General features: G+C 39.5%; 1 protein-coding gene across 1 annotated transcript in view; it reads left to right on the forward strand.

Annotated features, from left to right (window-relative positions):
- The window catches only part of RALGAPA2 (Ral GTPase activating protein catalytic alpha subunit 2), an 898,249-nt gene that overhangs the window by 647,097 nt on the left and 238,114 nt on the right, over positions 1-13,038 (forward strand). Inside the window, 1 exon segment of the mRNA XM_030196220.1 lies at positions 10,398-10,525. Within this exon segment, the coding sequence (XP_030052080.1) occupies positions 10,398-10,525 (128 nt within the window).

Consider the following 13,038-nt stretch of genomic DNA (forward strand, 5'->3'; position numbering starts at 1 on the left):
TTCTTGCCTTAAAGTAGAAAACTAGACATTTGGGTACTCCCTTTCTATTAAGCTATCCATGCAAGTGTTTTGTTTATTTTTCTGTAATTAAAATATGTATTCTTTGTACCACAGCAGTTAAAAGCCTTCTTGGACTTAAAGATCTCACTTGGTTCCACTTAAGAGCTTAGTCTGCTATTTTGAAGAATGGGGGGGGGGGGGGGGGGGGTTAATTCATGCTAGTGCTTTTCTTCTAGTTAATTTTATTTCTTTGTAGAGCTCCTTATCTTTATTTTCTCTACTCTCCCCTTAAATTGTAGGCTAATGAAGAGCAATAATTTGCTGAGTTTTTTATTTACTGATTGTTTTCTATGTTTCCTTTAATATTTGCTCTGTTTTTCTTGTAACAAAGTAAGCTTGTGAATTATGTGCTAAATTGCAATAATTAAAAAATGTTAAAAAGGGAGCCAGTTCTTATCAAATTGTTGTCTTTAATGTTTTAGCTCATTTGTCAGTTTTTCCAATGTATAGATTCTCTGCTTTTTAACCATTCCATTAGAATTTGAGAAGGCCACATCCTTGTTCTAGTTATTACACTTGTAGACCTCGTACTATATTAAGGTAATCTTTCTGTATAGAGCCTTCAAGGTCTGCCCCTAGTAGAAAACCAGTTGCAGTCTATGGAATATCAAGCCCAGTAATTTGTGTGAAAGAGGTCTGCATAAGTTGTCAAAGTCGTCTGCTATAGAATCATTCTTACTTTGTGTGGATATATGTGCCATTCTACCCAGTTTCTCCAACACAGATCAGAAGTCTCTAATCTATTTAATTTAAGCTGTGAAGGTGTAATTTTCAAGTTCAATTGATTTTGATATTCCTCAAATCCAGGCAGACTGTCTAAACAGTTTACAAAGTCAGAGTACTCAAGAGGTAGCTCAAATAATCTCTAATGAAATCGTAATATAATGTCTTCATGAGAGTTCTGATCTGTGTGCAAAGCAAGTCACTCAGATATTGAACTTTGAAACAGTATAGATCAGTGATGGGCAACCTTTTGAGCTTGGTGTGTCAAAATTCGCCAAAAAACCGAGCATAACTCGGGTGGTGTGTCACTTCGAGAAAAAAACCATAATTTCGCGATATTTATAGTTTAAATAACAAAAATGTATAATTGTAATATAAAACTGTATTTAATAAACCAAAAACTAATTATTTAACTTACCTACTTAGTGACTTCTTTGTTCATCTGTCAGTCGGTTTCTTTTGTTGGTCTTGATATTATTTAACTTGTGTGGGGTGCCATGAACTAAGATAAGTGAGGGGGAGGGGGAATTCTTTAACTAATCTGCCTATTAGTGACTTTTTTGTTGCTGAATTTCATTGGCTAAATCTTCAATTGAAGGTTGGTATTTTGTACACTTCAAGCCCAAGCAAGCGCTACTAACTTCATCTGTCAATCTGTTTCTTTGTTGGTTTTGATATTATTTAACGCTGAGAATAAGGTTTCACAAAAGTACGTAGAGGGAAAAATTGTGAGTAAAGCCATTGCTATATTTTTCAGGGTGCTAAAAGTGTCTGGTAATCGGATCCAGGCACTCCAAATTTCCTGGTAACTCAGATATTCTCTTAATAATTGCATCTTTATTCTGCATATCGTGAAATAGAACTGGTGCACATCTTAGGAGAGTTTCTTTAATAAATTCTCCCTCACTGAGTGCTTTTCCATGCTGAGCTATGGAGTGAGCAATGCTCAAACTTGCAGATGTAAAATTTGTAGAACCTTTTACAAATTTAAGGATGGACTTAGATTGGCTCTTATAAAAGTGTAGCTGCCTGGAAATGTATTCCTTCCGTTCATCCTCACTTTTTTTCAAGAGCTGGGAATGATTAGTTTCAAAATGTCTATTTATATTCCACGTTCTGCTTACTACCGTTTCAGTACATAGAACGCAAAATGATTTGCCATTTTTTTCTATAATGCCATACATCTCGGTCCATGTCTCTTGAAAGGGTCGGCTACTGCTACTACCACTTCCTTTACTTAACCTTGGTTTTTTATTTTTTGAGTTCTCCATCAGGGGGGCAGAGACAGAAGATAGAATTATAGATAGCCTGTTAGCCCTGCAGGCAATTAAGGGTTAACTAGCCTAACTGACCACCTTATGTAAATTAAGATGGCTGCCGCTATTTCTAATGGCGGGAAACGGCACCCATAGCACATGCCCTCGCCTCTCCCAGCCTCCCCCTCACCTATCTCAGTAATGGTGGTCAATTACAAATCCACGACACCCCAGAACAGTAGATTGGATGATGGTTGCTGGTAATGGTGATCACAGGGCCCTCAGAGATGCGTCCCCCACGGCATTCCGCTGCTCTCTGCTCCGCCGGCCGGAAGTGAGGAGCCGGGGCAGAGGGAGCAGCAGGGAGGGAGCCAATAGGAGCACACACGGCACACCCCCAGCGGGTAAACATGCACCGGGTGATTTCGCCGGGGGGGGGGGAGGTCGCGCTGCACCGGGGGGGAGGGGGGGCGCATCGGCGATCCGCCCCGGGTGTCAGCAAGGAACTCCGCTGCTTCTCTGTATGCGGCCACATGCGGCCGCGTGTCACTGAAAATGGCTACGCGTGTCAGTACTGACACGCGTGTCATAGGTTCGCCATCAGGGGTATAGATCATAAAGGAAGCTTGAAATTTTCCTGACCAAGAGAACCTAAATCATTGCCATTGACTAACATATGTGGATTTACTGAGTCAAAAGTTTGATAAACAGAATGATATAGTTTGGTTAATACCCTTTAAATTTATTTTGTCTAAACAATGGTTTCTCATAAGGGAAGGGAAATGGGACTTGATATACCGCCTTTCTGTGGTTTTTGCAACTACATTCAAAGCGGTTTACATAGTATATATAGGTACTTATTTGTACCTGGCACAATGGAGGGTTAAGTGACTTGCCCAGTGTAACAAGGGGCTGCAGTGGGAATCGAACCTAGTTCCCCAGGATCAATATTGACTGCGTTAACCACTAGGCTACTCCTTGTGAACCAGTAATTCTAATAGGATGCCTTACAAAATGTCTGAAAATATTGGTAAAAGGAAACTTGGCTCCGTCCAGAAATTGAGTAAAGACGCTTTGATTTCCTTTTGTTTTTTCAAGGTTAGAATAGCCTTAATCCATTCTTTATGAGTTGAAATTACACAGGACATCATCTCTCCACAGAGACTCCCAAAACAATATCGGAGAATCAACATGTTCTGCATTAATCTCACAGCAAGAGTGCCATTTAGCAGCCAAATATTTCTGAAAGTTGTGGTCATTATGCAACCAAGAAGGGAACCTCCTATCCCCCCACCCCCAAGTTTCCATCTGCATTCCCACAATCTCCTCACAAATCGTTGAATGATCCAACAATATTGGAATTTCTATTTTTGTCTGGGTAACCTCAAAAAGAGAATGCACAGTAAAAATAAAATCTAGATAACACATAGCTGAATGAGAACGGGAGACATGGGTATAATCTGTATCCAAAGGATGATCAGTTATCCAAGTATCAATCAAATTTAAAGAGCAACAAAAAGTTTGTAGCCATTTTGAAGCCTGATCTATGTATCCCCTGATAGTGCCAAATCTGTCCAGCTGTGGATCCATTACAGCATTAAAATCACCAGGAATCAACAGTGATTCCTCAGAAAATTGGTGACATTGGTTAAGTAACATTTGGTAGAAAGATTTTTCGTATTGGTTTGAGGCATACACATTTAAATGATCAAAACAAAACCTGGAATATCCAATGTAATAAGTACATATCTCCCATTCTCATCATCAAGTCTTGTTTCTTTACTTTATGGACCATGCGCTCACTTCATCCCTATCTCAGTGGTATGTCCGGTGCCATGCTTCTATATGCTCGTGCATCAAAGCTAGACTATTGCAAAATTATCTGTTCTGGCTTCCCATCTTACCTTCTCAAGAAGTTTCAATCAATTCAAAATACTGCAATACGTCTCCTCTGTAATGCTCACTGTTATGATCATATAACCCCCTTCTTAAATAGCAACACTGGCTCCCAATCCCTTATATGATCCAACATAAATTTCTGACATGAACCTACAGAGTTCTTCATTCTGAGATTCCCCCCTCCATCTATCTTCCCTTATTAGAAAATCAGTTATTGCTCCCTTCTCTTTATTGCTCATGATTCTCTGCCACCAGAAATCAGGAATGAGACTTCCTGCCTCTGTTTTGGGACATCTCTGCAGGCTCATCTTTTTTTCCTTAGTATTTAGTGATGAATGCTAATGCAGATGGAAGTGGCCAAGTAGAGGCATACTGTCTTTTAATTATCTATCTCCATTTTCTTTCCCTTGTTGTTTTTCCCTCTTCTGTCTTACAGAAATATTGTCGTTCCTTTCCTCCTTTATGGATAATGTTTTAATTGGATTTCTAAATCGTTTTAATTCTTGTCCTGAATGGCAGTATATTGAGTACTAATTAAACATAGCATCCCCACCACAACATCACACTACCACCACAATGTTTGATGGTCAGTATGATGATCTTACTGTGGAATTCTGTATTTGCTTTATGCCAGACATACAGTGGTGGAAATAAGTATTTGATCCCTTGCTGATTTTGTAAGTTTGCCCACTGACAAAGACATGAGCAGCCCATAATTGAAGGGTAGGTTATTGGTAACAGTGAGAGATAGCACATCACAAATTAAATCCGGAAAATCACATTGTGGAAAGTATATGAATTTATTTGCATTCTGCAGAGGGAAATAAGTATTTAATCCCTCTGGCAAACAAGACCTAATACTTGGTGGCAAAACCCTTGTTGGCAAGCACAGCGGTCAGACGTCTTCTGTAGTTGATGATGAGGTTTGCACACATGTCAGGAGGAATTTTGGTCCACTCCTCTTTGCAGATCATCTCTAAATCATTAAGAGTTCTGGGCTGTCGCTTGGCAACTCGCAGCTTCAGCTCCCTCCATAAGTTTTCAATGGGATTAAGGTCTGGTGACTGGCTAGGCCACTCCATGACCCTAATGTGCTTCTTCCTGAGCCACTCCTTTGTTGCCTTGGCTGTATGTTTTGGGTCATTGTCGTGCTGGAAGACCCAGCCACGACCCATTTTTAAGGCCCTGGCGGAGGGAAGGAGGTTGTCACTCAGAATTGTACGGTACATGGCCCCATCCATTCTCCCATTGATGCAGTGAAGTAGTCCTGTGCCCTTAGCAGAGAAACACCCCCAAAACATAACATTTCCACCTCCATGCTTGACAGTGGGGACGGTGTTCTTTGGGTCATAGGCAGCATTTCTCTTCCTCCAAACACGGCGAGTTGAGTTCATGCCAAAGAGCTCAATTTTTGTCTCATCTGACCACAGCACCTTCTCCCAATCACTCTCGGCATCATCCAGGTGTTCACTGGCAAACTTCAGACGGGCCGTCACATGTGCCTTCCGGAGCAGGGGGACCTTGCGGGCACTGCAGGATTGCAATCCGTTATGTCGTAATGTGTTACCAATGGTTTTCGTGGTGACAGTGGTCCCAGCTGCCTTGAGATCATTGACAAGTTCCCCCCTTGTAGTTGTAGGCTGATTTCTAACCTTCCTCATGATCAAGGATACCCCACGAGGTGAGATTTTGCGTGGAGCCCCAGATCTTTGTCGATTGACAGTCATTTTGTACTTCTTCCATTTTCTTACTATGGCACCAACAGTTGTCTCCTTCTCGCCCAGCGTCTTACTGATGGTTTTGTAGCCCATTCCAGCCTTGTGCAGGTGTATGATCTTGTCCCTGACATCCTTAGACAGCTCCTTGCTCTTGGCCATTTTGTAGAGGTTAGAGTCTGACTGATTCACTGAGTCTGTGGACAGGTGTCTTTCATACAGGTGACCATTGCCGACAGCTGTCTGTCATGCAGGTAACGAGTTGATTTGGAGCATCTACCTGGTCTGTAGGGGCCAGATCTCTTACTGGTTGGTGGGGGATCAAATACTTATTTCCCTCTGCAGAATGCAAATAAATTCATATACTTTCCACAATGTGATTTTCCGGATTTAATTTGTGATGTGCTATCTCTCACTGTTACCAATAACCTACCCTTCAATTATGGGCTGCTCATGTCTTTGTCAGTGGGCAAACTTACAAAATCAGCAAGGGATCAAATACTTATTTCCACCACTGTAGTAAGCCCTGTGTTGTCCAGAGTTTCACTTTTGATTTGTCTCTCTACAAAACATTATCCCAAAAAGGTTAGGGATCATTGAGGTTTGTTTTTGCAAACGTGAGGTAAACAGTGATGTTATTCTTGGATTCAGTGGTTTCCACCTTGCTACTCTCTCATGAATCTCATTTTTGTCCAGTCTCTTTTTTATTGTGGAGTCATGAACACTGACCTTAATTAAGAATAGAGAGGCCTGCAGTTCTGTAGTTCTTCTGAGATGTTTCGTGATTTCTCAGATGAGCTGTTATTGCACCCTTGGAGTAATTTTGGCAGGCCATACACTTCTAGGAAGATTCACTACTATTTCTTCTTCTCCATTTGGAGAGAATGGCTCTCACTGTGGTTTGTTGGAGTTGTGGAGACTGATATATTTCAACAACCTTTTTTTCTCAACTCTTCTGGAATTTTCTTCAATCCTGGCATAGCGTTCTTATAGAAACTTTGTGGAGAGTACTTCTCTGTCATGGCATAGTTCAATATAGTGAGGTTTAGATTCAGCAGGGCTGGTTGAAATCAAGCTTGTCAATTTAATTAGCTGAATCTAATCAATTATATTTTGGTCAGTTGAGTAAGGAGGCAGTTACTTTCTCACATGAGTGATATGGATGTTGGAAAACATCACTGTTTAAATAAATGAATTTATAAATTTAAAAACTGTGTCATATGTTTTCTCAGGTTCCCTTTGACTAATATTAAATTTTGTTTAAAGATCATAAACCATTTAGTTTGACATATATGCAATAATAGGGGAAATCAGGAAGGGGATTAATATTTTTCACATCACTGCAGCGTTGGTAGTGGCTTACTTGCACAAGGTGGAGGGTACACATGTTTCCCCAGCTGAACAATTGACTAATCAAGGGCAGAGTCCATGAACACAACTGTCCTAGTGTTGAAGTCACTAGGGTTCATCATCAATTATGTTACAAACAATAATAGGGAAGTGGAATTAAAATAACTACAAAACAAAATCCCATTTGTGTTATTGTCCTAAGTCATTGATTGAGTTATAAACTGCCTAGAATTCTGGAGATTGTGGTCTACAAATTGTGGAAATAAATACAAATAAACAAAATAATAATTTTCACTGGGACTCTGAGGCCTTTTCCTCCTTGCAGATGTAAACATTGAAAATGTTAAAATATTTTTTAAAATAGTTTGTCTTAAGTTGTGTGACATATTTTGTTTGAGTGGAATTTTGTTTTGGGGTTAATCATCCATCATCCAAAATCCCATAAACCACTCACTTTAATTGGAATTCATGGGAGCCTTTCCACCACAGGGAAGGATCACCATCTTTTGTTTGTCATAAAAATAATAAACAAGAGTCAGTAGATATCAGCCTTTAGCTAAAAGAATTCCCTTCCCCATTCCTGATATTTAAATGTTCTTAATCACAGATGTATCCAGATTGGATTGGGGAGCTTATTTGGAATGGGATTTAGCTCATGCTTTTTCGGAAGTACTTCAAGATAAGTTACATTCAGGTTCTGTGGGTATTTTCCTGGCTGTGGAAGGCTTACAATCTAAGTTTGTACTTGAGGCAATGGAGGTTTAAGTGATTTGCCGAAGATGTGCTCCACACATAGGGTCTGTGTTCCACTTAGGGAAAACTTATTCATTTAAACTTATAGAACTAAGGGCAGTATGGAACTCTAAAGGCTTTTGGAGAGTAGTTGTCCAACAAAACTGTTCTGGTGCTGATAGGCAATCAGGTAGCCATTTACCACCTCAATAAGCAGGGAGGAACAAGTTCATATTTGCTGTGTCAGGAGCCTCTCAAAATATGGAACTGGGCCATCTCACACAGGATGATACTCAGAGCCATCCACCTAGCAAGGAAGGTCAGCATCTTGCCAAACAAACTGAGCCACACAAGTGGTCCTAAGGCGAAGGAATAGCAAACAAGATATTCCACAAGTAGAACATAACCATGATAGATATGTTTGCATCTCCTCTGAACTGCAGGTCTCCTTAGTTCTATTTGAGGATAGGGATACACAACAAATTAGCTTCACAAATCGTCCAACTAAATTGGAGACAGAGACCATTCTGATACCCAGATAGCAAAAATCCTTCCACAACTCAAGAGAGATTGAAGAACTGACTCATATAGTAACTGCTTTTTGGCTGAGACAGATCTCATTCCCAGTCTAATTAGGAAGTTCTCTAAGCTTCATCACATAGTGTAATGGAATTCTAATTCATCCGAGGGTCAGGCTCCTGGCCTTCGTGGCTTGACTGTTGGAATAGTATCATTCAGTTCTCTGAATCTGCCCAAAACTATTTCTAAGGTTCTTCTGGCTTCTAGAAGGGATTCTACTTGGAAGCTTTATGATTTCAAATGGAAGAGGATTGCCATTTGCTGTGATGGTCATGCCCATACCTGTCTCACAAAAAATAAATCCTTCTCTGTTTAGCTTTTAGTTCTCCATTTTATAATCCTTCTGTTGAAGCCTGCAATTAAGCCTCCAGCTTTGTCTTTGGACCTAAATGTGATATTGTCTGTACTGATAAATTTGTGCTGTGAGCCACTAGACTCAAGTGAGTTGAAATAACTGGCATGCAGAGAATCTAAGCTCTAGGCCTTAATTACTAATCTCCCTGCACAAATATTTCAATAGTGGAGTGGTTCTACACTTGCATCCAAAGATTCTTGCAAAGAAGATGTCATATTTCCAACATAAGCAGTCAATCATCCTGTCAATAGTCGTCCCTAGTCCACATTCCCATGACGGTGAATATGCCTTGTACACCTTGGATTACAAAAAAGCTTTCACCTTCTACTTAAAGAGAACTAAAGCCCTTAAAAAGTCCATCCATATTTTTCTTTCATTTAGATATACATAAGACGTAAGAATTGCTATCCTATGTCAGACCAAAGGTCCATCAAGCCCAGCATCCTGTTTCTAACAATGGCCAAGCCAGGTCACAAGAATCTGGCAGTATCCCAAAAATAGCAAACCCAAGGGAATAAGTAGTGGTTTGCCCTGGGTCTAACTTAACGGTTTAAGGACTTCCAGCAATTTGTCCAAACCTTTTATAACCTCAGCTGCTCTACCTGTTTTTATTATATCTTCTGTTGACAAGTTCCAGAACTTAACTATGTGTTGAGTGAAAAAAATATTTTCTCCTAATTGTTTTAAAAGTATTACTGTGTAACTTCATCGTGTATCCCCTAGTATCTGTACTTTTTGAAAGAATAAACAATCGATTTGCATTTACGTGTTCCACTCCACTGAGGATTTTGTCAGGACCTCTGTTTTATCCCCACTCAGCCATCTTGCTCTCCAAGATAAAGAACTCTAACGTTTATAGCTTTTCCTCTTGATCATTTTGGTCACCCTTCCTTGTGCCTTTTTCTAATTCCACTGTATCTGTTTTGAGATGTGATGACCAGAATTCACAGTACATGATTTGTTTAGATGGGGTCATGGAAACAGAGCTGCAGTCCCTCCCTCTGGACCTCCACTGTGACTGATACCCAGTAGTGGTAGCCTGCAAAGGCCTGTCAGTCAGTAAATTATTAAAGGCCCTGCCCCCTCCTCTTGTGTGGGCTTCCTATTAGATTAGAAGTCTGTGAACAGGTTTTGGGTCCGTGAACACACACACACTTGACACATGAGGCTGTGTGTTGACTTCTGCTGCTGTTGCCATCACCATGGTTGCTGCTGCCTTTGTGCTGTGGATAAGGTTGGGGGGGGAGAAGAGGAGGAACTAGATGAGAGAGGGCAAAGAAAAGATCAAGAGAAGGGAGGAGAAGGGTTCATCCATGATTTTGGGGTCATGTGAATTTTGAAGTTAATAAAAACATGACTGTCCTGACCTGAGGAAGGAGACTTTGGCAGCCAGAAGCTAGTCAGAAATGCATTGTTAGTCTAGTAAAACGTTATTGCCTTATTTTCTGTTTTTATTTTTATGAGCCTTTAAAGTAGACTTTTAAGGCTACAACAATACATCTTTAAGTGTCAAAACAAATTTATATAGGATAGAAATTTGAGAAGTGCTGAGATAATACCTTGATGGGGAGAAGTAGGTATATGTTGCAGATATCTGGTGGAAAATAATTGTTCCTTGGAGGATGTTAAAATATCCTTCACATTTAACCACCTCATTTTCATATCTCATTTCTAATATTTTTATAGCACTTATTTAAAGTCTTAATAATTAATGTTTTGTTTCTTCAGGTGCCATTTTTTGGTCCACTCTTTGATGGTGCTATTGTTACTGCAAAGCTGCTGCCAAGCCTTGTTTGTGCCACTTGCATCAATGCCAGCAGAGCTGTGAAGACTTTCATTCCACTCTATCAGAGCTTGTATCCTTTCCTTTTATCCATGTGATTTGCCCATAAAGAGTCCATGGTTGCAGAGAGCATATTCTAGTGTGCAAGGTAAGCCTAAAGTTGATTTTTATATCTTTGTTATTCCATGGACAGTACAAATTAATGTTGAAATAAATTTTGCCACTAAGAATTAAGTATGCTGAACTTTGAAAATTAAAAACAAAATCCTCACAACATTTCACCATAATGGTGGCTATATATAGTACCGAGTCCTGCCTAAGATGAACAAAATAGGTACAGAGAAGGGTGACAAAAATGATAAAGGGGATGGGGCGACTTCCCTGTGATGAAAGGCTAAAGCAGCTAGGGCTCTTCAGCTTGGAAAAAAGATGGCTAAGGGGAGATATGATAGAGGTGTATAAAATAATAAATGGAATGGAACGGGTAGACGTGACTCACTTGTTTACTCTTTCCAAAAGTACTAGGACTAGAGAGCACACAATGAAAGCTACAAAGTAGTACATTTAAAACGAATTGGAGAAAATTATTCTTTACTCAACATGTAATTAAACTCTGGAATTCGTTGCCAGAGAATGTAGTAAAAGCAGTTAGCTTAGCGGGGTTTAAAAATGGTTTGGGTGGCTTCTTAAAGGAAAAATCCATAGACCATTATTAAAATGGACTTGGGGAAAATTCACTGCTTATTTCTAAGATAAGCAGCATAAAATGTATTGTATTTTGGTGGGATTTTGCCAGGTACTTGTGACCTGGATTGGCCACTGTTGGAAACAGGATGCTGGTTTTGATGGGGCTTCGATCTGTCCCAGTATGGCAATACTTGTGTACTTAGAATTTATTTCTATTTATCACAATTACTGTATAACTACACATATCATTTGTGAACATGCTGTGTGATCAACTATAAAGAATGAAAATAAAAACTTCAGAGCCCATCTTTCATGTCACATGTTCTATGTAAACTATATCATATGTTTCTTGTAAAATAATGCACTAAATATTTTTAAATATTTGTTGTTGCATGTCTACAAACTTTTCTCTAAAAGAAACGATGGCTGCTCAAACTCTAATACAATTACTTAGCCTTCCACAATTCTGTGGCTGCAATAAGGGCTACAAAATCCAGTCCTAAAAATGGAATTACCTATTTCCTCTGAAAAAGGTGTGAGAGACTATGGCACATCCCAGCTAAGCACTAGTAGAAAACACTGACTCTTTGGACCCTGTTTACTAAGCCACGCTGTAGGCGCACAGACCTTTTAGCGTGTGCTAACGATAGAGACACCTATTATATTCCTCTGGATGTTTCTAGCAGTAGCATGTGCTAAAATGTTTGCACGCCTACAGCGCGGCTTAGTAAACAGGGCCCTTTGTGAACCACTCAGCATTATGTTGTCTCCCACAGTTCAAGCCATGGCACACCGAGCTGTGGCAGCAAAGTAGGGGTATGTGATCCAAAGTGCTACACTGCCCCTGTCCTCTTCCTATGCTATTCTGAGGTCAATGGAGAGAGGTAAAGTATAAAAAGTGGGCTAGAGAGAAGGGATTAACTGTAAAAAAAAAAAAAAAAAGTAGTAGTTCCTTTCATACCTCTCTGATCCCTATATCTAAGTAACGGGGGTAAAGTTTGCAATATATAAAGAAGTGTATTTTCAAAGCACTTAGACTTATAAAGTTACGTGGAGGGGCATTTTTGATATGATGTCTTGCACTAAACATGATTAGAAAACCTGAAGCACTACTTCAGTGCTGAGTTTTGACTTTATATAATACTGTTTAACAATAATATTCGAAAATTAGGTTTAGGTTTATATAAAATTGTTTAGGCCTTTTTATTGGTTCCCCTGTTGTGTTATGATAATGACTTAAAGTCCACTTCTTTAGATCTGTGTTCAGCTAATATGAAAAGAAATGTTTTTTAAAATAGTTGTATTCTTGTATTAATATTAATTGTCTTGTAATCCTTCTTCTTAATTTGTTATGTAAGCTGCATTGAACCTGAGCTTTCCTGGGAAAATGTGGGGTAGAAATGTCATAATAAATAAATAAAGTTTATTTCTTTGATACTTTGTTTCCATTTAGCTCCTTCAAGTCAAGTGTGAAGTAGAGGGAGTAAAGTTGTAAATGACAGGAAAAGGAGACTAACTTTAGGGGACAAGATGCTGTGACTGTTCTGTAGAATATTGCTATTATTCCAGTCTAAAAAGGAAGTACAAATGTTTTGAAAGCATCTTTTATGTGGCAATCTTTAAGGGGCCCTTTTGCAAAGGTACACTGAAAAATGGCCTGCAGTAGTGTATATGCGTGCTTTGGGCATGCGCAGAATCATTTTTCGGCGCACCCATTGAAGCTTTTTTTAAACATTTTTGCCGAAAATGGACAGGCAGCAAACTGAAAATTTTACCTCTAGGTCAATGGCTGCGCATACATTTTAGGTCTCAGACCTTACCACCAGCCATTGACTTAGAGGTAAGGTTTCACGCAGTAACTGGGCAATAATGGTCTACGCGCATAGAATGACGATTACT

This window comes from Microcaecilia unicolor, chromosome 3 (assembly GCF_901765095.1).
Source record: "Microcaecilia unicolor chromosome 3, aMicUni1.1, whole genome shotgun sequence".
NCBI classification, from domain to species: domain Eukaryota; kingdom Metazoa; phylum Chordata; class Amphibia; order Gymnophiona; family Siphonopidae; genus Microcaecilia; species Microcaecilia unicolor.